The following is a 26,980-nucleotide window of genomic DNA, read 5'->3' on the forward strand; positions in this document are numbered from 1 at the left end:
TCTCAGGAAGGACAAATGCTTAATTTCATTTTGTTTCATGAGACTATGCTGGCAGTTGAACTGGTTGGCTGGTTGGAATGAATGACCTTGCATTGAAAGCCATTGCGTTTTTCCTTCTCAGAGACATCACAGTTGCCCACCTGCCCTGTGAATTTTATGCTAATGTTATAGATACTTTTGTGATGCTGCTGCTCTTGGGGGAGAGACGTTGCAATGCATGCATTTACTACTTTACATAGACGTCTACTACCAAGCTTTAACTGTCTGCCAAAACCAGGTGCTGTTTAAAAGTGTGATCATTTGTCAGATATGGGGTTTTCCTCAAGTTTCCCTTCACTGTAGGGTTTGTTGGCATCAGACTCATGGACTGGCAAGAAATTGGTTTCAGGACCCCAGTTTGAGGGAGGCAAGTGATGGGGATGCATCAAGACGTTAATTTTGGATTAACTGTTGAAGTTAATCATCCATGGGTATGACACACATTTATCAGGACTGCCCAGGTGGTGCTGTGGTAAAGTATCCATCTGCCAGTGTAGGAGACTCAAGAAACATGGGTTCGATCCCTGGGTTGGGTAGATCCCCTGGAGAAGGAAATGGCCACCCACTTCAGTATTCTTATCTGGGAAATTCCATGGACAGAGCAGCCTGGTGGGCTACAGTCACAAAAGTCAGACACGACTGAGCACAGCTCATCTAGCTGTCCATCTACTGTATGCAAGTACTGTGTGTACAAGCAGTGGAAGAAATTAAAGAGCTGTTAAACTAGAACAACAGATGATTTTTTTTTAGGAGCCACAAATCATAGAGACCCAAAATCTCTTTGCGGAATAAATGAAAATTACCTGGAAATAGTACTTTTATATATCAGCTCTTCTCTTTCTTTTTTAAAAAAATGTTCTAAAATAGAACCGTCATCAGAGGCACCAACGAAACCTGATTGATAGAGGCATCACAGGAGAAGAGTCAGCGCCAGTGCCCTCCTGGTGTGAGGTTCCAGTGGAGGAGGAGAGGGGAAGTGTGACCTCTTCCCTTTGTGGGCTCTTGGCCACCATATCCTGGGGATTTTTTTAAGGGACTGAACAACTCAATCAAGGGAAGTTAACAAGAGTCAAATTCCAAAGCCTAATTTTTGAGGACAAATACTATAAAACTGGTTAAGGCCCTGCCATAGAGTGGATACCCAGGCTTAGCTGAATTAAATCTATATTATCATAGAGAAGCACTAAATAGAAGAACTAGAAAAAATTCCTACTAATGTTAAAATAGAATGAAAACTGAAAAAGTCATTTAGATTTAAAAGTGGTATTTGTAAATTTGTCTACAAACCAATTGATGTAAAAGTTACAAAATTAAAGTGAGCTCAGATCTTCTGGCCCATGAGAAGTTAACCATCCTAGGTATATGTTTGGTAATGTTGGAATGGATTTGCATGAGAATTGGGGCTAAATTTTCAAAAATTTTGTCGTCAAAGGTTTTGTTGGTTATTGAAAAGGGCTCTTCACTTACTGGACAGATCCTTCTCTCCAAAGCATTTCTAGCTAGAGGCAGCTAACTGCTTTCTTTCTTTTTTGCAAAGCACCTCACGTAATTTCAAGGAAACATTATTTTAGGGCTTAAGTTTATACTAATTAACAGATATTCCGAGAAGATATAAAGTCCAGACATTCAGAAGAGCTTAATTCACCACATTTTAAAAAGACACTTGAAGTTAACATTATAGTTTGCAGAAGATAAATTCCTAACTCTGTCTATTTTGTTTAATTTTGCTGCTAAGAATGTCCTTAATTCTTTCAAGTGTCTGTAGAATTCACTCTCAAAGTAAAAACAATTTAAATTCACCTGAAGATAATTTAAATAAACACCACTAGAGTGTGTGTAACACTTGGAGTGGGGAGAAGGGCTGAGGGCTTTGTGAAACCTAATGCTAAACATTCAGAGTTTAAAATGATGGAACATTAGACAGTGTTTTTTGTAGCGACTGTCTTGCCTTCCCTCCCCTCCCCCACTGGACCTTGTGGCTGAGCAGCGGGTGGTTCCTGCCTTAAGCTTCAACTCTGCCTACGTGGTCTTCATTCACAGTAAATTCTCCCAAAACTATAGAAGATGAGATCTGGTGAAATAACTGTGACCCTCCAACGAAGTGAAGTCGCTCAGTCGTGTCCGACTCTTTGCGACCCCATGGACTGTAGCCTACCAGGCTCCTCTGTCCATGGGATTTTCCAGGCAATAGTGCTGGAGTGGATTGCCATTTCCTTCAAAATGAAAAAAGGTGCCATGAACTGAATGTGTCCTTCCCGTCCAATACCCCAAATTCATTTGTTGGAGCCCAATGTGATGGAGTAGAGATATACGGAGGTGGGGCCTTTAAGGAGGAAATTCATGCCCATGCTCAGTCATGTCTCCAGACGCCACTGTCCATGGGATTTTCCAGCCAAGAAGCCTGGAGTGAGTTGCCATTTCCTACTCCAGGGGATCTTCTCAACACAGGGATCCAACCGCATCTCTTGGGTCTCCTGCATTGGCAGACAGATTCTTTACCACTGAGCAACCTGGACGCAAGGAGGAAATTAGGGTTAAATTAGGTGGGACTTCATGGGAACAGTGACAGACTTTATTTTCTTGGGCTCTAAAATCACTGCAGATGGTGACTGCAGCCATGAAATTAAAAAACACTGTTCCTTGGAAGAAATCCTCTGACAAACCTAGATAGCATGTTAAAAAGCAGAGACATTACTTTGTCAACAAAGGTCCCTCTAGTCAAAGCTATGGTTTTTCCAGTAGTCATGTATGGATGTGAGAGGTGGACTATAAAGAAAGCCAAGCACCAAAGAACTGATGCTTTTGAACTGTGGTGTTGGAGAAGACTCTTGAGAGTCCCTTGGACTACAAGGAGATCCAACCAGTCAATCCTAAAGGAAATCAGTCCTGAATATTCACTGGAGGGACTGATGCTGAGGCCGAATTCCACTACTTTGGCCACCTAATATGAAGAGCCAACTCACTGGAAAAGACCCTGATGCTGGGAAAGATTGAAGGCAGGAGGAGAAGGGGACGACAGAGTTTGAGATGGTTGGATGGCATCACCGACTCAATGGACATGAGTTTGAGCAAGCTTTGGGAGTTGATGAAGGACAGGGAAGCCTGGTGTGTTGCAGTCCATGGGGTTGCAAAAAGTCAACATGACTAAGTGACTGAACAATAACAACTCATGATGGGATTAATGCCCTGCTGAAAAGGAAGCTGCAGGAAATCTCTCCCTAGCTCTGTCTCTCTCTCTCCCCCGCCTCCTCCCAGCACCCATGTTCCAAGGAAGGGCTGAGAAGATGGGTGTCTGTCAACCAGGAAGAGGCCTCTCGTCAGGAACCAAATCAGCTGGCACCTTGATCTTGAATTCCCCAGCCTCTAGAAGCGTGAGAAACAAATGTTTGTTGCTTAAACCTCCTAGTCTACGGTATTTTGTTATAGCAGCCAGAGCCAACTGATTTCAGAAGCCTTCCCCAGCCAGCTGGTTTTACTGACACGGCTTAGAAACTGTAGCGATCATATGATAATCTTTGTGTGTAGTAGGCAGACCCTATTTGTTGATGTCAGCACTTGCCCAGAACCAAATAGATTGCTACTGTCATTGTCTTTTTTGAACACCTACTGTATGTTAGACAACGGTCAAATTCCACCTCCATGAAAGCTCTCAATTTTTAGACTGTCAAAGTCTCTAGGGAAAAAAAAAAAAAAATCCTAGCTTGGAATTAAACACCTGGAAAGTCAGCAGACTTTCAACAGCTATAACTTTCCACACTGCTATCTTCAGCCCTCGGGGGTTACTTCTTTCATTTACTATTTGGGAACTAAAGTTGAAATCTGGGTTTCCCAACTGCTAACTTTTTTTTCTTTTTTAAATCAAGACAGCAATAGAAACATAAATAGCGACTGGAGTAGCATTTGCTAAAGGCTCAAAGGGGAGGACAAATAAAGATATTTGATATAGGAATTTAGAGGAGGGAGAAAAAATGAAGTTAAATTGCAAGAAGGAAAAAAAACTGATGCAGGGCTAGCCATCGATACCGCCCAGCTGAGAGGCTGCATCAGAGTGGGGTGGTGGTGACCATGTGAATGAAAAAAGGAAGATGAAGATGCATTAATAAGCAAGAGAGACATTCACACACACACACCACACCTGAGTGGCTAGCTGCATACCGAGGTGTGATCCTGGAGGAATCCAAAATGATGGAGATCAAAACTTCAAAAATCTAAGTGACTGGAAATGTTTGCATTAACAGAGGATGGCAGTCAGAGGAAAGACCCATTGGTAGATGGGGGGAGATACGGAATTGGTTGATTCTGATTTTTTACCGGTTGAGCTTGAGGTGACAGTTGTATTTGTAGGATGACAGAAGGCAGGCGCTGGTGAGGTCTGCTTTCCTTGCTGTGGTATTCCTTGGTTCTCTGTTGGTTTTGCACTCACACTGACTAGATCCAGATGTGAAGTTAACTCTTAACAAGCTGAGTAACTGAGCTTTAGCAGTTGGTTGACTAATCCCCCCTGCCCTCCTCAAAAACTTTAGAGTGGAGGTCACCCCAGCAAAATATTTAAGCAGTGCTTTGTGAAAGTGTGGCAATTTCTGCTTACACAACAGACCAGACCTAGGGTCAACCCTCCCCCCATTCATGAAGGGAAGAGCTGTCCCTTGTTCTGTTTGAACCGGAAGACCAGGAGTCATTAACCAGTCCTCAAATGGAGAAGCTGGTCACCAGGAAGTGGGTCCCAGTGGCGCTTGAGGGGGCAGCTGAGTTTGGGGGTGGGAGCCACAATCCCTTCCCCAGATAATAAGTACCTTTCTTGAAAGATATGTTTGTTTGTATAGTCAGATTGCCATCATCAAAATGTTTATCTCGATGAGGCTTTGTTTTGAAGTGGTATAGATTTGCCTTACTCAAGAAAATTAAATGAATCTGAATTCCAAAAACCGGTAAACCGGCAAAGACATTAATTCTATTTGACTATACTAACAAAATGCTTGTTTATTTAAAAAAAAAAATCTTGAAAAGCATTCCAAACAAAGAGATTTTAATGTTTTAATTTAATACGTTAGGAAGGTGCATTCATGCCACCTGCATACAACGAATGCCATTTTTGCTTCAGTGTTTTAAAAGGAAATTAAATGTAATATATATATGCGATGTTCCTTGTCTACCTTTTCAGCTTCCACTCCTTTCCCTAATTTCTCAGAAGTTATTGCTAGTCTAAAATTGGCATATTTTGTCTGTGCATTTTTTATACTTTTACCAAAGGCGTGTGTCTCTCTGTCTATTATGTAATGTTATTTTGTATGTTCGTTAACTGCATATAATTGGCATCACATATTTATCATTTGCTATTTTTATGTATCACAATGTATTTATTCTGCCACTAGATGACCTTTAGGCTGTTTCCAGGTTTTCCCTGGAATGACCATTTTGTATATGTTTCCCTGTATGTGGGAGTTTCTCTAAAGGATCTTAGTAGACATGGAATTGCTGGATTTCACAAAATGTACTTCTTTAACCAGAGAGGACCAACTTACACCTAAAAATGATTACCCAAAGGACACTTCTCCCAACATCATAGGAGAACTCCTAACTCCCCCACTTTTGTTATACTTTATCATTTTGTCACCTAATTGAGACAGGATGTGACCTGGGACCCTTTACTGGAGGGTCAAATGTCCTGGACAAACATCTCCTAGAACAACAGAATGCAAAGAAATAATGAGGGACTGGAAAACCCTGCATGCACGCATGGCCGGGACAGTTATGAACAATAAGATGCAAAAAGGCCAAGTGCCACTTCCGAAGTGCCATGAGCAAAAGCAGGGTACCATGCATGATCCCTGCACACAGCACCACCAGGGGAGCAGGCAGACCACCCAAACCACCCTTTTCCGCCCGATCCACCAACCTGCCCCTGCCCTCATCGCATTTTAGGGAACCACCCCACCCTCCCCAGGTAGCGCTATGAACAAGGGCACCTGTTTTTTGTTTTCGTTCTCTCTTGCTGCAGCATGAGTCCCGATAAAGCCTTGCCTGATTTTCTCATACGGCCTCTTATCAATTTCTGTTGATTCAAGAATTCAAGAGTCCAGGTCAGTAACACAATGGGTATCTTCATTTTCATTCTCTGATAGTCGAGCTTCTTTCAAAATGGCCACGCTCTCCTAGGTCAGCTAGAAGTTTACCTGCCTCTCATCTGCCAGTTAAGCCTGTGTTCCAGAAAGGGATGTGAGAGTCAGGCAATGGACAGAGACTCTCAGAAGACTTGACGTGTCACTAAGGTTCTTTTCTTCCGTGGAAACCATGTAACTTTTCTATGCCTCTGTTTCCTTGGCCATAAAATGATGCGTAGAGCCCACCAGTTCCACAGTTATCCTCTACCCTGACACTACTACCGGGCTTTTGTTTTTGAGAACTGAAACACTGGCTGTTACACTTATTTCTGTTCAGATTCTTCTTTTTTTTAAAAAAAAAAAAAAAACTTATGCTGGACTGTAACATTTCCTTTTTAGGTACAGAGGTCTCTTTTGCAATAAAATGCAGATCCTGCTCCTGCAAAGCATCTTTTTCTGGGACAGGGAATAAGTTAGAAAATTTTAACAACCCACAGTCTTCTAGGACTTTGAGAAAGGCTTGAATGATTTCTTTCCTGTCATTTCTTCATGACTTACTTCTTTGGGTGATGCTTTTGAAAGCACATTGGTCGCTATTCGGTAAAAATGTTAAAATGATCAATAACATGATATTATTGGAAAATGACCAGATCATTTCAAAGGTGGCTGGAACGTTAAATGCCACGATCTTTATTCAAAAATACTTTTAAAATCCTGTTTGATGCTCTTGATGTGAATAGTCTGTTTTGTTATAAAGTTGCTTTTTTTAAAAAAAAAATAATTCATTTCAACAAATCGGGAGATAGATGGCCTCTGAAAACAATCGTTTTTAAAATAATGTTGGGACTTCCCTCATTGTCTGGTGACTAAGACTCTGGGCTTCCAATACAAAGGGCCTGGGTTCGATCCCTGGACAGGGAACTAGATCCTGCATGCCTCAACAAAGACTGAAAATCCCATGTGCTGCAATTAAGACCCAGCACTGCCAAATGAGTAAATAAAAAACATTTTGAAAAATAAAATAATAGGCTTAAAAAATTGTTTTACTAGGTCTAGTAGTTTTCCAGTGTCATCTTTTGTCTTACATTAAAGAAAAAACTCTTCTTGGTTTCTGAAAAAACATTTTTCATTAGATGGCCTCAGTTTTGTTTTAATATTTGTGCAAGCACAGTCAGATGGCAAAGTAAGCTGGCACTTTGCCTTGTGTTTATTTGAATCACTCTCCTCCAGGGTTAAACCCTAAGAGAAAATAGCCCAGAATTCTGCAGACAAGTTTCTTTCCTGAGATGCTGCAGAGAAGCGATCTGTGAGATAGTACTGTTACCCCGTGAACACAGACTGAAATCCAAAAGACTAATTTCAGCACTTGCAAAAAAAAATCAAGAGCATTTGCTTTTACAATTTCTTCTTAGCGTTGAGTTTTCCATAGAAACGTTAGCCATGACAAAGCTTTGAAACCTCCCCAGAGCCTTCAGAGAAGAGCTGACAGCTGGAATGTGAACTTAGAACCATTCTCCTGCACACCACCTATTTTTGTTTTAATCTTCACCTTCTACCATTAACAGATATTTACTTATTACACTTGGTGATATTTATATATTGATGGCACCAACTGTTTTGTATTAAAACTCTTTTTCCGTCTTGCTGGCCTCAGATCAACCTCACTGAAACTCCTCACTTCCCTCTTCAAGCTCTGCCACAGCCCCTTCCACCTGGTATCAGTACCCCCAGCTGCCCCACTCCAATCCATCCCACTATCTGCTGCAAGAGTCCCCTTCCCTAAATTCTGTTGCATCATGCTGCTCCCATGCCCTAAAACTTTGAGCTCTCAAATATGGCTATGATAATATCCAGTCCTCTTTGCCCACCTTCAGTGACCTCCATGATCTGAAACCAGCTTCCACGCTCCCAACCTCACTCAGCCTCATGTACCAGCCCCACTGTCCCTTGTTCTTGCCTGTCCTTTGGAAATAGACCTTCTGCATCCAACTCTTACCCATTTTCTCAAGGTCTACCTCAAACCATGTGTTCAAATGCTATCATCTTCCTTGACCATTCTGGTGTACAGTGATTTTCCTCCCATCTCTAAATACATTTAAAAAAAAGAAAAAAAGAGTCCCTCAGTCATGCCTGACTCTTTGCAACCCCATGGACTGTAGCCTGCCAGGTTTGTCTGTCCATGTTGATTCTCCAGGTGAGAATACTGGAGTGGGGTTGCCATGCCCTCCTCCAGGGGATCTTCCCGATCCAGGGATCAAACCCAGGTCTCCTGCACTGCAGGTGGATTCTTTACCATCTGAGCCACCAGCTGCTGCTGCTGCTAAGTCACTTCAGTTGTGTCTGACCCTTTGCGACCCCGTGGACGGAGCCACCAGGGAAACTCTTAAATACATAGACTACCCACTTATTTGGGTCCTAAATCATACACTCATCCTGAAAACTGACAATGTGTGAGTAAGGGCTTAATTGTTAGTACTTAATACATGGAATCATTGAGATGAAATGAACTTGAAATATCCAGTTCAGCATGTCCAGAAACACAGGAAATTCCCCTTGAACATGCCCCTGTCTGGCTGAACGCTGACAGAGTACTGTGCCTCAAAATGTGCTTATTTCACCTGTGAATTGCTCTTATAAGAAGGGGGCTCTGCTTTTTAGGGAGAAACCTCCCATTCAGCCCATTCTAATCCGCTGAGAATCTCATGACTCCAGGGGGGAAGAAAAGAGGGGAGTGGGATAGAATCCCCTTGCTCTTCCATCGGAACACATTCCCCTGAATCCAACTGAGATGCCTCCTGCTTTTTTTCTACCATCACAGGGCAGCTTGTTAGACATGCAAATTCATGAGCCCTCTTCCAGACCCAAATGAACTGGAAGCTCTGAGGATGGGGCTCTGGAATCTGAGTTTCCACAAGTTTGAGAAGGACTATAGCTCCCGTGTGAATCGGGAACCAGCTGGCCACCCTGATCTTCGCAGACTTAAAAATGCTTAGTGTCACTATGCCACCTTTTCTCCAGCAAAATCGTTTCTTATATCTCCCCCTGGGTTGTTTTATTTGACCAGCCATCTGGTCAACCCATACATTCCACGTTTGACAGCCACGTTAGGTCACCAGTTAAGAGTCCCACATGCCTCCAAATCTTAGCACTCCGAGAAACGAAGAAAAGAAGCTCCAGGTGACTGCATTGAAACAACAACAACAACAATAAAACACCAAACTTTAAAAACTGCCACATGCAGTTTAATTTCCTTAAAAGCTTGGCCGGAAAAGGTTTTTGTGGTGTCGACCCCAGCTGGGCTGGGCCGAAGTTCTGTACTTGGGGGAGGGGAGCGGGCAGAAGGAGAGCCCAGGCTGGTGTTTTGAGCGGTTGCTCGGGGAGTGTTTATCTTCTCCCTCCAGGAGACACACACTCTCAGTTTCTGGTCATGAAAGGGGAACCCTGCATTTTATAGAAAAGGAGTCACAGAAACAATGTTTGCAGCGAAAAAGAAAAAAAAAAAAGGCGCAATCTCCCCAGAGGAAAAGGAACCACGCTGTTTGTCCCTCTGTAACTGAGCAACACCCGGACGGCAGGGGCTGGCTGTATCTTCTGCGGTTTTTCTTGCTCTTTTCCGCGGAGGTTCACTTCCACCCTCTTAACGCTCCACAAGTGAAAAAGCAGGCGGGGCGGCCGCGGGCCCCAGCTGCAGGGGATCCCGGCCCAGGAGCAGCGCAGCCCCCTCCTCCAAGCCTGGGGGCCGGACGGGGGCGGGTCCAGGCGCCCGGGCGCTGCGCCCGGCGGGCGGTAGAGGTCGCTGCGCGGCGGCGCGCGCTCCCAGCGCGGTGGATAACGGGGCCGGGCTGGAGGGAGAAAGGAAACCTGCCCGGGAGGCGGCGGCGGCGGCCCAGAGCGAGCGAGGGAAGAGAGTTCACTTTTGCTCGGGTGTCAGCGCGCGGCGGCGGCTGCGGGCGCTGACGAGGGCGCACCGAGCAAGCCGGGCGCCAATCTCGGGCGGCCAGGCGGGCACAGCGAGAAGCCGGATACGAGCGCGCCGGCGGGGCGCGGAGCGGCGAGCCTGGCCAGCGAGGGGAGCCGCGGGGGGCGCGCCCAGGGCGGGCCCCCAGAGCCTCGCAGGATGCCCCACGAGGACCAGCCGTCCCTGCAGAGACCTCGCTATGGCTGTAAGTCCGCTGGGCGTGCGGGGATCCGCTGACTTTGGGGGGCTTTCTCCCCCAAGGAAGGCTTGGAGAAGCCGGGGGAGCCGAGTGCGCGCCGCAGAGGAACAGGAGGGCAGCGGCTGGGTGGCTGGCAAAGTTGCGAGTTGGAGTTGCAAAGGCTAGTGAGCAGCGTCCTCCAGCTCTCCCCACAGGTCACAATACCCAGCTGGCACCCCAGTCCCTACCCCCTGCACACCCCACCGTGGCGCAGAACTGGGTCTGCGCCCTGAAACACACCGAGTTGGGGGCTTAGGGGTATCAGGTGAGGACCCCGCGGAGCTCCCAGCCGTTGCTGGCTCGGGCCAGGGGGTGGCGTTAGGGACCCGATTCTTCCAACTTAGAAGGGGAGGAAAGTTTGCTTGTTGTGGCTACAGGTGGGCTCCCTAAACAGTGTGCCCGCGCATTCTGCTAGTGGCAGCGCTGGCGTTCCTGGAAGGGCTGGCATCTCCTTCCACGCCGCTCCCTAGAGCTTCACCTGGGCTGCCGGAGCTGGGAGTCCTTTCCTGCTGCAGCTGAAAGGGGCACCTCCGGTCCAGTTCCTCCCATTCCCCTCTTCCCGTCCCCCGCCTCCCCTGGGCCCTGCGGGGACTGTGCGGCGCGCGGGAGGATTGCAGCGGCGCTGGGCTCCCTGGGATCCGGTTGGAGCCGCGTGACTTGAATGAGACCCTGTCGGTTACCCCGCCAGGGGCTACCGTCAGAAGGACGTTGCTTTGGCCGATCGTTAAGTGGATAGAGCCAGATTAGATCCAACCACGTGGCTTCATGTGCAGAGTTCAGAGTCTTTACCAAACATGTGCCAGGAAGTATTTCCTTTAAAACAAACAGAAAGTTGGCGCGTTCCCTTTTTCTCAGCAAGGCTGATGAACCCATGGTCGCGGATCACAGGTTAATCTTTTGCCCGGGCTGGCCTTGGTGGCAAGGGTAGCGGGTTTGGGTTAAGGTGGTGATTCCTGTTGCAAGGTTACCTTTTGTGGTTCTAACTTGTTGTGAGGGCCACAGGCTTGCCTCATAAAAAGGGAGTAGTCAACCTGCTCACCCTGGCTTCTCTCCTCCAGGGCCTTGGAAGGGAACATCAGAGATGAGAAGTTTTCCCAGGTGACCTTTTCTGTGTCAGCCAGTGAGGAGTCAGCTGCTTCCTCTGTCCTCTAGGGAAATGCATTTAACACTTAACCCCAGGCCTGCCCTTTGTAGCCTGAGTTTGCACTTTGCTTAACCACTCAGAGGGCAGAGTTCCTTGAGCTGGGATGTGTTCATCCAGAGGGATGTCAGCCATCCTCAGATTGTTGAAAGTCCTGGATATGTCAAGCTCCCGGAGCGTCTGGCAGTTTCATTGTGTCAGATTATAAGATGGTCACAATGTGTGAAAACTAGGCGAGTGTGCATTGAAAAAGGGGTTTTGATGTCATATCTTAAACCATGATCTGTTCAGTATTGTGCCTCGCTAGTTGAGTGTGCTGGGCAAACGTACGAGAACGCAGTGCGTTAATGCTGCGTTTCCACCCATTTCCCCGCATGAGCATTTGTGATGGTGCTTGGTTTTCATTCAGTGCACCTGCGGCTTTAGAGTGCTCCTAGACACCGCTGTCAAGTAGGTTGAGATCCCGCAAGCGTGAAGAGCATTCTGTGTAGCCACTTTGGAAATCCTCGTCTAACTTTACTTTTGAGCTTGATGTAATGAGTGGTGTACCATCTATTTGGAATCCTTCCCAGGAAGGCTTTCTTTGGTCACCTGACATAGTAAAAAATGGAAAGTATTTGCCAATTTCCAGACTTTATGACCACCCTGAACTCTTTTAGGGCTTTAACACAATAGCCTGTTATGTCCTTAAAATGAACACTTCTATGATTTTGATGCCGGATTCATAAATGGTGTATGTTCATGGATTCTTTTTATTGCATTAAATATCGTTATTTTGTTTAAAAGGTACAACATCAGCCATATGAAACCCCAGATCAACAGCTACACTTAGAGATCTCCTGAACTAAACGGCACTGTTTGAGATGAGTGTCTTGTTAGAGGAGGTCATTTGCTGTCACCATTTTCCTCCAAGTAGCTCTAGAGCTGAAGGTGGTATGTGTGTAATGTGTCTGCCTGCTCAGTCATGTCCGACTCTTTGCGACCCCATGGGCTGTAACCTGCCAGGCGCCTCTGTCCGTGGGATTCTCCAGGCAAGACTACTGGAGGGGGTTGCCATTTCCTCCTCCAGAGGGTCTTCCTGACCCAGGGATCAAAGCCGAGTCTTCTGTGTCTCCTGCACTGGCAGGCAGGTTCTCTACCACGGTGCCACTGGGGAAGATTTGTATCATGCACACCATATATCTCAGATGTTCTCTTTCATGGAGAAGTCAGAAAAGCAAACAGGTTTTTCTATTCTGTGTGAGGACAAATACCACGTAGAGAACACAGCCTGAATGCTTTTGACATGCAAGGTGTAACTCACAGGGAGCTTACTGTGTTGCTGTGTTCCTTCATTCAGGATAGTCCAGGTACTTACTCCAACGATACAAGTGCTGGTCAAATAGTATTTGGAGCTGTACTTTTGGGTTTTCCCCTCATCAGATGCAGACTGAAGGAAGTAATTGTTCAAACTGGGGGATGGGTGATCACAAAGCAATGAGATAGTTTTCCTAGTGGACAAACAAATGGAAAAATGACTTCACAAATATATGTATGTATTTTTTTTATTAAATACAGTTGATTTATAATATGTTAATATCTGCTGTACAGCAAAGTGATTTAGTTATATATATATATATATATATATATACACATTCTTTTTTGTATTCCTTTTCATCATGACTTATCACAGGATATTGAATATAGTTCCCTGTGCTATACAGCCTTGTTGTTTATCCATATATATATAATAATTTGCATCTGCTAATCCTAAACTCTCACTCCCTCCCTCCCTCACCTTCCCTTCCCCTTGGCAACCACAAGTCTGTTCTGTCTGTCCTCACAAATATTTTTAGTCATAGCATCATTTAGATAAAATGATGCAAGATCTAAATTCTTATATGTCTGAGGATGTTCATAGTTTATTTGAAAAATAATGTCTAATGGAATACACCTTAGTGTTAACAGATACTACCTAATGTCAACTCTCCACACAAAAGGGGACAGCAGAATGTATTAGAATATACGGTTTCTGGCTTTCTGGGCCTTCCGTCAACACAGGACTGAAAATAGTGCTTTGGGCTTTTCACAGAAAGACCAGAGAAGAATACAGGATTGTATTTGCTGTGTTGTAGTATAGGGCAGTGTTTTTTCTTGTTTGTGGGTTTGGTGAGTTATGGGTTCAATGAAACCTCGACCTTTACCAAGCAGGGTTCATCCCCAACATTTAAGGATAAGCAGACTCCCTATTGGGATATATATATTCTCAATATATACTTCCTATATATTGTAGTAATTTCAATTCCAGTGCTGCATATTCCTAGTAAAACATATTTGAGACTGGTCTTTAAAAACAGCTTTTTGGTAGTTTGAATTAAGCTGTTACATTTGTTTTAGGTCTGGGCTGATGTTCTGCCATTTCTCCTCCCCTTGAATTGACATTTATTTCAGTAATTCTTTTACAAAGTAAATTAACTCAGTTCAGGGCTGTTACAGTGTCTGTCTTCTCTACCAGGCTGAGGGTCTGTGAAATACCGCATCGTGTGTTCTTGAGGGATTTCTCAATGAGTTCTTCAAGGTTCCCTTCTCAGATTTCTGACATGAGAGATTGCTACAGTCTTCCTGATTTGCACATTGGTGCACTGAATTAAAACTAAATAGACTTCTATTTGATCCTTGTTTCTTCCACATTGGCCACTTCCTTTGGGAACCTGTGAAGTTATTTTTTGAGATATTGTTTAGTCACTAAGCCATGCCCAGCTCTTTTGCAACCCCTTGGATGTAGCCCACCAGGCTCCTCTGTCCATGGCCTGTCCCAGGCAGGAATACTGAAGTGGGCTGCCATTTCCTTCTCCAGGGAATCTTCTTGACTCAGGAATAGAAGCTGAGTCTCCTACATTGGCAGGAGGATTCTTTACCACTGAACTACCAGGGAAGCCCTTTAAGACATTACTACAGAACTAAACAGGAGTATTAGCTCCCTAATACAATTCTGTAGAGGTGATGCGGAAACGGGAAGGGCGAAGCCGCTATACTAATTCAAACGTGAGTAGAACATTACAACCAGAGTCTTTCTACAGTCGAAACTAAATTTAAGTGGAACTTATGCTTAGATAATGATCTGCAAATAACTTTCATGCTCTTGAAACAAACTATGATGTACTTGCTGGACATGCTGCCACCATGATCTGTCAAAAGTTTTCTTCCAGTTATTTGACAGTTTAAAAGACCAGCCATAGCAAAGAGGGGCCTTGTGACCAAGATGATTTTGCTTATCGCTGATGATCCAGTCAAAGTTTAAGTGCCTCCTGTGGGTGAGTAATCAATGTATCTGTGCCAGGAACTGTGGTTTTCTGCCCTCTGCAAAATCATGAGAAATGTTGTAAAAGATCAGTGTTTCACTCTTTGCTTCTCTTGAAGAAGTGTAACATAAGCCCAGCATGGGTGTGTGTGTGTGTGTGTTGCAGGGGAAGGTTCTGGCTGGTACTTCTAGTGTCTGATGCGCTTGTCTGCATGATGAGATTTCCAAATCACTTGGTGACTGGTGTGTTCTGGTGGTCAGCACTACTAAGCTTATTGCTTTCCCAGTACTAGAAAGTTAAGTTCTGAACTATTAATCTCAGGTGTGTAAAACAGGATTGAATACACCTGTGTTTAAGGACTTCCCTGGTGGCTCAGACGGTAAAGTGTCTGTGTACAATGCGGGAGACCTGGGTTCGATCCCTGGGTCGGGAAGATCCCCTGGAGAAGGAAATGGCAACCCACTCCAGTACTGTTGCCTGGAAAATCCCATGGACAGAGGAGCCTGGTAGGCTACAGTCCAAGGGGTCGCAAAGAGTTGGACACGACTGAGCGACTTCACTTTCACTTTCACTTTCGGGCAGCTCTGTGTTTTTTGAAGAAGGAGGAGGGGTGTATGCAGTGTTGCCCTGAGATGCAGTCTGTAATAGACAAAAAAATCAAGTTCCTCCTACATGCACTAATGTTGTGGTTAAGCTTTTCAAAAGGTGCTTTCAGGTCACCAGCTGAAGTGTTCTTTTAGTATGCTTTTAACTTTAATCGCATATGTCCTCAGCCCCAGTGACTTGTTTGGGAGCATTTAAGCTCGTAATTCCCAGTTTGTTGGAGAACTTAGCGTTGTCCCAGGCGTTAGTGAACCCCTTGTTTCTCGAGGGAGCCATTAGTTTGCTTTTGCCCCTCACCTTCCCACGATCTAAGCTTCTCAACAGCTCATTTTCTTTACAAGGCGAGTGTACCAGCAGATCTAGTGCCTCCCAAGTCTACCCGGCAACCAAAGGAGAAACAAAGGCGATTCCGCTTCTGACCTGAGTCGGGTGAGCCCTGCAGGGTAGGCACGTCAGCACACGGTGTGGAGTTGAAGTTGGTGAGGTTACCAAGCGCTTGTGTGTTTCATGTGCCACGGTTACCATTTCCTTGTTACTACTTCTGAGAGGACCAGTGGTTTTCCCTAAGCTGAAGCCCATGACACTGTCTCAAAACCACGCAGCTACCCGGCGACAGGGGGTGGGGGTGGGGGGTTGGAGGCGGATGCTGCCAGACCGTCAGTCTTTCTCAGCCAGTTGGCCTTCTCTGACTCATCCAAGGAGGTGTCCTTCCTTCCTTCTGTCTGTTTCAGGTGTTTGTCCTGACTTTATCAAACTGCAGAAACCTGTGGCCATCTGGATAGCGTGCTCTTTTAAAAGTAGGTGGGCAGGATTCTCTCCAGTTTATTTTACTCTTTTACCAGCCTCCCCCCACCCCCTGCCCCAAGGAAAAGCATCAAAGAATACATGGGCTTTTTATAGAGTATATCCTGGCTTCCAACCATTTTATGTATATGTAGAGACATTCCATCTCATGGTGAGGCACGGAAAAGAAAGAAAGGCTTTTCTGTAATATAATGGTATGCTCCAATGATTCCAAATAGGATAATTTGTAAAACACACTTTATTACATGTTCTGTGTTAGTCGCTCAGTCATGTCCGACTCTTTGCAACCCCGTGGACTGTAGCCTGCCAGGCTACTGGCAATGCGTTAAAGTCTAGGGTTGATGAGAATCAGACAGAAGTTTGTAGTGGGCTGACTGACTGGTGAGCTAGTGCCTTTTCACTTTACCATTCCATTCTGCTTTTCTCCCTTAAAAGGCCGAACAATGTCAGTAAGTGGCACAAGGTTTGGTATTGAGTAGATGTGAGTTTAAATCCTGACTTGGCCCTTAACTGCCTGAATAGCCTTGGGGTTTTCTCCTATACCTTGAAGGATGCTGTTTTGCATTCCTGTGACCGTGGCCAATGTTCCTGGCAGTACAGTTCAGTTCAGTCACTCAGTCGTGTCCGACTCTTTGCAACCCCATGGACTGCAGCATGTCAGGCTTCCCTGTCCATCACCAACTCCCAAAGCGTGCTCAAACTCATGTCCTTTGAGTCGGTGATACCATCCAACCATCTCATCCCCTGTCATCCCCTTCTCCTCCCGCCTTCAATCTTTCCCAGCATCAGGGTCTTTTCCAGTGAGTCAGCTCTTTGCATCAGGTGGCCAAAGTACTGGAGCTTCAGCTTCAGCATCAGTCCTTCCGATGAATATTCAGGACTGATATCCTTTAGGATGGACTGGTTGGATCTCCTTGCAGCCCAAGGGACTCTCAAGAGTGTGCAGTCCTGGCACATAGTGCTAAACACCTAGTGGTGATTTCAGTAATTGAGTGCCTGACACGTACAACACATTGGGGATGAAGGAAAATGGGTACAGCTTTACACTTCATAAGAGAGTCTGGAAGTTGAAGGGTAATGCCTATACTTTTATTGGTGTATTTCCAAATTCTGTGGACATGAAGACACAAGTGATGGATTTGGATGGGGAAATGGGATGCCTCGTGAAGGGTGTGACCACAACCTTGAGGGAGGTCAGGAGGAAAATGGAAAGGCATTCCAGTGGGTCTGTTGTATGGCTGTTTGGTGGGGTTGATGTTTAGGTGGTGTGGCTAGGTCCTGTGGAGGGAGGGGTAGCCAGAGGGGAATTTGTCATGGAAGCCTTTGTTTACCATGTTGCAACAGAAGACAGTGCTGTCTTGAGGAGAGCAGCTTAATCTAGTCTCTCCCTGAAGAATCTTTTTGTTCTTTGAGAGTTTCCATTAGATTTTATGGCCAGGTGACCTGGTGAAGTGGGGGGTGGTGTGAAGGTGGGTGTGGTTGGAACGCACAGGGCCTGGAGCAGCAAGAGGGTGGGTGAAGTTTGGGGATGTGTGTGTGCGTGTGTGTTGGGGGGTGCCCCCTCTCTCGTTGCTCAGAGGCCCCTTCATTGCGCTTCTGTTTTTACTGGTCAGGTTTGCCATGTAGTTTCACTTTGGATGGACGTAAATCCTGATGATGGCTCTGGAACTGGTGGCGTCCAGGGAACCCAAAGAGAGGTAGATCTGGAGCCTCGCTGGTGCCCGAGAGATTCCAGCCAGGTAGACAGCTAACGCTGAACCATTTCAGAAGGCAGATTCTCTGAATTCTCTGAAAACAGGTTTTTGTTTGTTTGGTTGTTTTTTTTTCCAAAGAGAATGTAGCTATAACCAGGCAAGGACCTTGGCAACCAGACTATCTAGGGGCTAGGGCTTCTTCCACCTCTCCCCAGTTCATACAACTCATCCTCCCATGACTTAATGATAATTTTTCTTAACAAATTTCTCTGGAGATTTAGGGCATCCACAAGATGAGCATCTCAATTTGAAAGTGGCAGATACCGTGTCTCCAGTTCATCAGCAGGCCCTCCCGTTTGACACCGCTCTCCCTGGGCTCTCGCTCTGTTTTGCAGTCGCGAGTTGTGTGTGGCCCTTCTCCCCAGGGTGCCCAAAGGCACTGCGAGCTATTTCTGCGCAGTGGTTTTCCTGGCGTGGCCGCAGAGCATCCCCTGAGAACCTGTGGGAAAGGTGAAGTCCCTTCCCCACCCAGACCTTCTAAGTTGTTTTCCACAAGCCCTCCAGGCACTTCTGATGTAACTTCGGATGCTCCAGTGCAAGGGTGGAAAAGCATTCCTAATACACAGATTACCCTTTCCACAGGGCTGGCAGGTTTTGCCAAGTCAGTAAAAACACGTGAGCACATTACTGAGCACTTTATTTACAGTATTCCTTGTGTGTTTGATTCTGAGCACACACAAGCACCGTGTACAAACCCCGGCATTGATTTCTGTCCAGGCTTGTGTTTACTGTATAGGCTCTGTTTCAGTATGGCTTTAAGGTTGCTTATCTCCCTTCTGGGAAACAAACGTGATTTAGATGATAAAGTCCCAAATCTCTGCTGACTAGGCGATTAAGTGACGTCAACTCCCCAGAGATTCCTAGGGGTAGGTGGTGCTCTCTGGAGCCGTGGGGAAGGCTGAGTGAGCTGGATAACCTGGTCGTGTAATAAGGAAGGTCTCAGCCCTGGCCATTCTGGACTGCAATCTTTGTAGGGGTGGGTGGGGCTGGACAGTAAGGGTTGGAAGATGTCTTCTTCTGTCTTTTTTTTCCCCTCCAGGACCCCTGGTGGCTCAGAGGTTAAAGCGTCTGCTTGCAATGTGGAAGATCTGGGTTCGATCCCTGGGTCGGGAAGATCCCCTGGAGAAGGAAATGGCAACCCACTCCAGTACTCTTGCCTGGAGAATCCCATGGGCGGAGGAGCCGGGTGGGCTACAGTCCACGGGGTCGCAAAGAGTCAGACACGACGGAGCGACTTCACTTTCACTTTCTTTCCAGGACAACTTAAAAGTGTTTTTCATTCATTCCCAAGTTTGAGATCAGTTGAGTATGTTAGCAGAGATACTGTTTGATAGGAATTAGTGCATTCAGACAGTGCCCCCATTACAGGAAACTATTGGTCTGTTTTTTTTTTTTTTTATGCTCTTGATTAAAGATAGGACAGTCTTCTGATTTTTTGCTTAGGATCTCCAAAGAAGATGACTTTTAATTGTTCGCCTTTTCCTGTTCCTCCTGAATCTCTAAAGAAAGACGTTTTTATGTCTTTTTTTTTTTTATGCAAATTGAGGTATATTTGTTGTTGCTCAGTCACTAAGTCGTGTCTGACTCTGACTTCATGGACTGCAGCACGTCAGGCTCCCCTGCCCTCTGCTATCTCCCCGAGCTTGCTCAATTTCATGCCCATTGAGTCGGTGGTGCTGTCCCACCATCTCATCCTCTGCTGCCCCCTGCTCCTTTTGCCTTCAACCTTTTTAAGGTAGAATAGTTCCTAATAATTTTGCTTCACTTCTCTTATGTTATTGCCTGATTGTGAGCTCAATCTTACATAATATTAAGGCAATTCCTTAGTCCTCTTCTTATAAATGGACTTGATTTGCAGCAGATCTTTGAAATACTTAAGTAATGCTTAGGTTTAGTACTTAACCCGTAACCTGGAATCCTGGTACCTAAGGAAGACACTCAGACTATATTTGCTGTTATTACAGGTTTTGCTTAAAGTTTCAGCTTTGCATTGCTGGTCTGAATGAGTAACTTGTTTCTATTCTCTTTAGTTAAATTAAAGGTAATCTCAAGAGTTTGACTGCTAGGCAAGTATTTAACGTTGAGTTTAGACTTGCCTTCACCCTCTGTGGAACCTAGGCAAGTTACTTTAATTTCTCTGCGCCTCCGTCTCTTCTCCTGTAAAGTGCCGATGGGAAAGTGTGTGCTCAGAGGGTTAAATGATTTAATGCTCTTTCAGAATGTGTCTCCATGGCATCAGCACTTGAATGTCAGGGGAGGGGGATCGCCCTCATCTCTGCTGCCCCTTGCCTGTCTTCCCACCTCACTGCCCTCATCTCAAGTTAACAGAAAATGGATTTAAAATCTTGGCTCCGTGCACATTTTTAAAAATTTACATATAATTAATCCAAACATCCTGTGCTTTCTTGAATGTATAAACTCATGGAAAATAGTTATCTCTGTGGAGGTGGAGTTGGCCTGTCAATTTGGAGACCAGATTCTTCTTCGTGTATACTAAAAACAAGCAAAAGCAAACCTAACATGCTCTATTGTTGAATGTTAACAGATAAAGTTGGATGATGGGTTGGATTTTTGCACTGCATTTTTTTTGTCATCTGAAAAGTGGTTGTAGAATTGTCACTAGCATACCCGAGTGAGGGATTGTCGCTCTGCAGTTACTCGGCATCCTGTTATCCCCTTTAGGGTTAAGCTGATCATTGCTGCGGGTTGGAGAGCCCAAGCGTTCATGACAGTGTTGAGATGGGAAGGAACTGCTTGAGATAAGTGTTAATCTGCATGCCTAGTTCACACTGTGGAATCTGACTTCAGTGAGAGGGTCCTCCAGCCTTCTGGTCAACCTAGTGCTGTGGGGATTTAGAAGAGGGGTTGAGGAAGGGGAAGAGGAAGTAGCTGCTTCATTAGACATCTCTTACTGCCTCTAGAAGGATAATGAAGCTTTAGATTCATGGGCCTAAAGCTGAAGGGAAGCTCAACCTATGGGCATAACTGGAGTATTGGAGGCCTTGGATGTAGAAAATCTTGGCTGCTTCTTGTGTGTCCCCAGATTACTCATTCATTCTGCCTTCCCTGCTTTCTTCTACCGGTTTTTTTTTTCCCCATACCAATGTTTCCTGTTGACCCTTCTGTATTAGAATTAGCCAGACTTGACTGCTTCCTCCCTGGGTCCTTGGGTATGTCCATCACTTCCACATTCTTTGCCTCGGCCCAGGGCTGGCCAGGCAGGCTTCACAAGGTTGGGGTAAGAAGTAAGTCACATCGTCAGCTTCACGGAATATGAGTTCTCCTTTCACCCACTCCCTGAACTCTGCTCCCCTCCCCATATCAAATCCAAAGCCTTGCTCATTCTGAACTCTTAGAAAGTTTTCCCGAGAAATGATCATTACACAGCCGATACCAGAAGGCTCTTAGTTTTGTTCTGTATCTACTAATGAGTTTTATTTTCAAAAGGAAAAAATATTCATTTAAAGAGAATGTATAAAGAGACAGTCACCTGTCCACAAGAACCAGGGACACAGAACCCTTTCCTTGCTTTGGCATTGCTTCTGGGGACAGTTTCAGAGTTCTCCTCCTCTGTTCTGCTGTAGAATATACGCTGTTGTCAGTCTGAATCGGCCTACAGTTTGGAGGATTGTGCTTATGTGTTATCCTTCAAAGTAGGCTCTGATTGTAACTCTTCACATGTGACTAGTGAACTCTGAGGAAGAAACGGGGCTTATAATATGCTTCCATGTAGTAGTTTTGAAATCTCTGCAAATGTGTACCTTTGATCTGTTGAGCAGGACGGACAGATCCAGCAACGAAACAGGAAGACAGACTTAACCTGTGTACTCGTGAATACCTCGGGAAGGTTATGCAGACATTGTTTTAGAGGTTGCCTTTGGGGAGAGAAACTGAGGGCAAGGGTGAGAATGAGAACGGCGACCCACTCCAGCATTCTTGCCTGGAGAATTCCATACGGACCGAGGAGCCTGGTGGGCTCCAGTCCATGGGGTTGCAAAGAGTCGGACACAACTGAGCAACTCACACTACGCTATGAAGGAAGAGTGGAAGGCAGGGCCGCTGGGATCATTTGGGACGGAAGAAATCCCCCAGGGCCACTCAGTGTCAGCAGTGGGGCGCCCTCTTAGGTTAATTGCACGTCTTTTGATTGTTATACATGATGTCTCACGTCTCAGTTTAGAGCTTGTCTAATTCCTAGTTGTCAGCCTCACTGCCCATTATAATCTCCAGGGGAGCATCACAAAGAAAACACTCTTTCTCTGAATCCTGTGCCCTAGATATTCTGTTTGTTTTGGGGTAGAGCAGTGGCATAGATATTTTTATTTTTTATTTAAAGAATCTTTGAACCCTCAAAACCACAAAGAACAATGTTTTGAAAGTCCATCTCTTTCCCGTGCTAACATCTTGCTGCACTATTGCATCTGAAATCTGACAGCTTAGCCCTAAATACCTCACCCCATCACAGGCCAACAAGAATATTCTCTTCCACAGCCCCCTCCTCAGTACCACCAGTACCATGCCTTCCAGTCCACCATCCACTTTTAAATTCTACATGAAGACTCTTCAGCTGAACTTAATGGCCTTTTGGGGGGGAGTTGGGAGGGATGCAGGGTCTGGTCACGCTTCTCACGTTTGTTTCCTCTGGCTGTGATCCCCGCAGCCCGTCTGTCCCCACCAGCCTTGCCCGTGCTGGCACTGTGCTTCTGCTCCCTATCGGTTCAGTGACGTTGAACCCCCTAAGAAGCACAGGCGCATTTCCTGGCAATAATGCCTCCTGAGTATCAGTGTTGCCCGCCAGTGCATCAGAGGCCCGCTGTGCCCGCCCTCTTACTCCTGGTGATGAACAGATGGTAAAACATCTCCACAGGAGGTTTCAGGGTGCAACCAAGATTTGAAAGTCATTTAATTAATTAATACCCCTTTCTGTGTCTGTGCATTTGCTGTAAAATACACTAGTTAAAATTTACTGTTTTTAAGTGTAAGGTCAGTGGTATTAAGTGTATTCACATTTTTGAGTAACCATCACCAGAACTTTTTCATCTTCTCAAGCCGACACTGTCCCCATGAGACAGTAACTCCCTCATCCAGCCTCCTCCCACTGCCTGGAGCTCACCTCTCTCTCTCTCTCTCTTTCTCTCTCTCTCTCTCTCTCTCTCTCTCTCTCTCTCTCTCTCTCTCTCTCTCTCTCTCTCTCTCTCTCTGGTTTTGACTACCCTGGATACTCCATATAAGTGGAATCAGACAGTCTATTTCCTTTTGCAGCTGGCTTGTTTCACTTAGCTCAGTGTCCTCAAGATTCATCCAAGTTGTACCATGGATTAGAATTTACTTCCTTTTTAAGGCTGAACAATATTCCATTGAACATATATACCATATTTTATCTGTTCGTCTGTTGATGGGCAACTGAGTGGTTTCCACCTTTTGGCTATTGTGAATGACCCTGTCATGAACACAGGTGTACAAGTATCTGTGTGAGTCCCGGCTTTCATGTCTTTTGTGTGTGTACCCAGAAATGGGATTGCTGGAACATGTGGTACTTCTATGTTTAAATTTTAGGGGAACTGCCCCACATCTCTCACTTTTCAGTTAAGTGAATTGAGGAAGCCTCAGCAGGGTCGCATATCTTCGAGTTCAAGGGAGAGCTCACTGAGAATGCAGGCCTCTAGGCTCCTGTTTGGATCACCACCACAAGGGCACGATTGGGTCCTTGTCTTCTGCACAGGGGATAAACACCAGTGTCTGGCTGGGGCAAGATTTATTTCTTTGCAACCTCAAGTGGAATGCAGGACAAGGGTTCGCATGTAGTGTTTTATTTACTTTATGTCTAACTTTTAAGAGAGTGTAGTTTTTGATTGATAATTTAAATAGTATTAGTCCATAGACAAGAGGCTATCTTTGAGCTCTGTAAGTAGTGGATAACTGGTTGCCTTCCTGGGATGTGTAGGATTTTTAAAATAGAATATTGTTTTTTTTTGTTAACCTGGCTCCTCCAAATACTGTTAACCCTTGAACAACACAGGTTGAACTCTCTGGCCCGCTTGTACCTGGATGTTTTCAAATAGTGAATATTGCAGCAGTACACTGTCCTTGGTTAGTTGAATCCACGGATGCAGAAGGGCCGGCTGTGAGTTACATGTGATTTTTCAGGTGCAGAGGGTTGATGCCCTGATACCCATGTTGTTCAAGGATCAACTGTATTAGCTGTGTGACCTGGGGCAAAATCATAACTTCCCTGATTCATGCTGTTCAACTGTAAAATGGGGATGATAATAATAGTCAGACTTGAATGAATTAATCTACATAAAAATTCTGTGTCTGGTACTGAGAAGGGGCTCATTCAGTGCAAGCAATTAATGTAACATTTCTTATCAATTGCAATGATGCTATTTAGATAATTGCAATCATCCTTGCAAGTATTATCTGGAATGCTGACATTTTTTAAATGAGTTATGACTATTGTGCTAGACTTGGCGTCTCCATTTGGCTGTCTTGTGGCTAGCAGACAGCAGCTTCTAACTTGGTGATTTTTACCCAGAGTGGGAGGCGGCAGGAACCTGGGAGTATGAGGGCTCTAGAACAAGTATGGGCTGAAAGTAAGGGGAAGTGAAGTCGCTCAGTCGTGTCCAACTCTTTGCGACCCCTTGGACTATAGTCTACCAGGCTCCTCTGTCCGTGGGATTCTCCAGGCAAGCATACTGGAGCGGGTTGCCATTTCCTTCTCCAGGGGATCTTCCTGATCCAGGGATCGAACACGGGTCTCCTGCATTGCAGGCAGATGCTTTAACCTCTGAGCCACCAGGGAAGCGCGAAAGTAAGGGGAAGCCATTCCCTAAGGGCTGGTGTCAGTCATTTTTATACACTGCTAGGGCCATGGAATCCAGAGAAGGATCTGGCTTAGGTGGAGCCAGGACTAGACAGCTTGCTGTTTTGGGAGACTGGTCCTCTCTGCTCTCTGGTTGGAGATGAGCTGAGCATCACAAGTAGTCTACCTCTGTGTAACCAGGTTGCTGCTGTGTTTCAGTGATTAGTTTGGAATGTGTGCTGATTATCGTCTATGGAGTTCCTAGGATTATTTAACAAGAGAAAATGTTGGCTTTGCAGATTAGCGTGGAAAGATCGAAACTTGGACAGTCTTATTTCAGTGGAAGACCCTGATTTTAACCCTGGTCTCTGGTTGCCATGCACAGTCCTGAGAGAGATATCTCCCGTGGTTTCTCGTGCCTGCGGTAAGGAGACAGGACCATGAGATTAAGTGACCAATTTCTACCTCTTTTGGTCAGTTTAACCTCCAGTGATGCTGAGAATAACAAATACATGGGGTGCTTGTAGGTGTCAGGCACACCTCTTGAGCACTTTCTGTGAATCACTCAATTTAATCCTCGTGACAACTCTCTGAAGTTGCTAATATTATCCCCATATTACAGGTGGGAAAACTGAGGTTCAAAGAGGTTAAGTAACTTGCCCAATCGCCCACAGATAGTAAGTGGCAGAGTCAGGGTTTGAACCTAGGCGGTGTGCCTCCTGTACCTGTGGGTACAAGGTAAAAGGTCAGTCTTGCACACTTGGGTAAAGCATTATCTTCTGGGTAAAGCATTTTCACCATTGTACTAGTTTCCTTTTGTGATGAATTAACACAAACTGTGTGGCATAGTACAACAGACATTTATTGTCATAATTCTCTAGGCTAGAAGTCTAAAATCAGGGTGGTGGCTGGGCTACACTCTCTCGGAAGGCTCTGCTGGAGGGTTCTTCCTTGCCTCTTCCTAGCTGCTGCTTGCTGCCAACAGTCCGTAGAGTTCCCTGGCTTTTGGGTGTTATCAGTCCAGTCTCTGCTTCCATTGTCAGATGGTGTTATCCCAGGGTGTCTTTTCTTTTCAGTCATTGGATTAGGAGCCACACTAATCTATTGTGACCTCATTTGAATTTATTGCATCTGCAAAGATCCCACTTCCAAAGAAGTTCACATTGTGAGATTCTGGGCAGAAATGATTTTTGGGGGGATATTGTTCAACTTCTCAACCCGATATAGCCATTACATTTGGACAAAGGAAGAATTTCACACAGATGAATTTTTTAGCACAGCTACTTAGGCTAGTTGTGAACAGTGATGGGTAGGAAATTCCCTGGGGTTCAAGTGGTTAGGATTTGGAGCTTTCGCTGCTGTGGGCCTGAATTCAATCCCTGGTCAGAGAACTAAGATCCCACAAGCCATAAGTCATGGCCCCCCAAAAAACAAACAAAAAACAGTGACATGTACGGCCAAGAGAGGCAGTGGGTTAGTGGGGCTGTCTGGTGCCTCTTATTAAGTCCATGCTTGGTCATCACCAAAACTGAGATGTCATCACGAAAACAGATGAAAGAAGGAAAAGTACAGAAGAAGCAGAGATCCAGGAAAGGATTTGAAGCCTCAGAAGGCAGTGGTGCTGGGATGGGCCCTCCCTAGTGAGAGGCAGACAGCAGTTTATCACCGCATGGTTTAGGAACAAGCACCTCATAATGACAATTTAAACCCTCTCTCAGTGACTTAAAATCTATTCAGTGCATTCTGAATAAGAGAACTGGGAAGCATGTGGCTCTTCTTAGAGATGTTTCTGTTGCGTTTACTTTGCCATGCCTGCAGGTTTAGCAAACAGGTAAGCAGAAAATAGGCTCTTTAGAAATCCTTTGATCAGGCTGGATGGCTGAAACATACATCACTTCCAACATAATTTCTATGGCAATGAGACTTTCTGACATAAATCCATGATAAGTTTATGGATATCCACTTCCTTTCTGCTTTGACTGATAAAAGGTCAGAAGTACAACTTTGGAGCTTATCTGTAGACTTTGTGAAGGGCGTGTACATTGCTTTTGGTATATTTATACCCCTCTGCCTTCATCACTCTTGTCTGCTTTCATTTTTCCCTTACCTGACTTCATTTCTTGGTATTTATACATTCCCCACCCCCACTCCAACATAACTTTTTGTTAACCAGCTCAGATCCTTTTAGGAAGAAAGCAAGATGCAAGTGAAGTGTTCATTTGATAAGTGAGCCCCTTGCGCCGGGGTCTGCCCTCAGAG

The 26,980-nt window shown here is 45.3% G+C and overlaps 1 protein-coding gene across 1 annotated transcript in view; it reads left to right on the top strand.

Annotated features, from left to right (window-relative positions):
* Positions 1 to 9,460: 9,460 nt before the first annotated feature.
* IQGAP2 (IQ motif containing GTPase activating protein 2) overlaps positions 9,461 to 26,980 on the top strand; it is a 307,479-nt gene continuing 289,959 nt past the window's right edge. The window contains exon 1 of the mRNA XM_069595343.1: positions 9,461 to 10,303. Coding sequence (XP_069451444.1) covers positions 10,258 to 10,303 — 46 coding nt within the window. The 5' untranslated portion in view covers positions 9,461 to 10,257. The remainder of the gene's footprint in view (positions 10,304 to 26,980) is intronic.

Source organism: Ovis canadensis, chromosome 7 (genome assembly GCF_042477335.2).
Source record: "Ovis canadensis isolate MfBH-ARS-UI-01 breed Bighorn chromosome 7, ARS-UI_OviCan_v2, whole genome shotgun sequence".
NCBI lineage: Eukaryota > Metazoa > Chordata > Mammalia > Artiodactyla > Bovidae > Ovis > Ovis canadensis.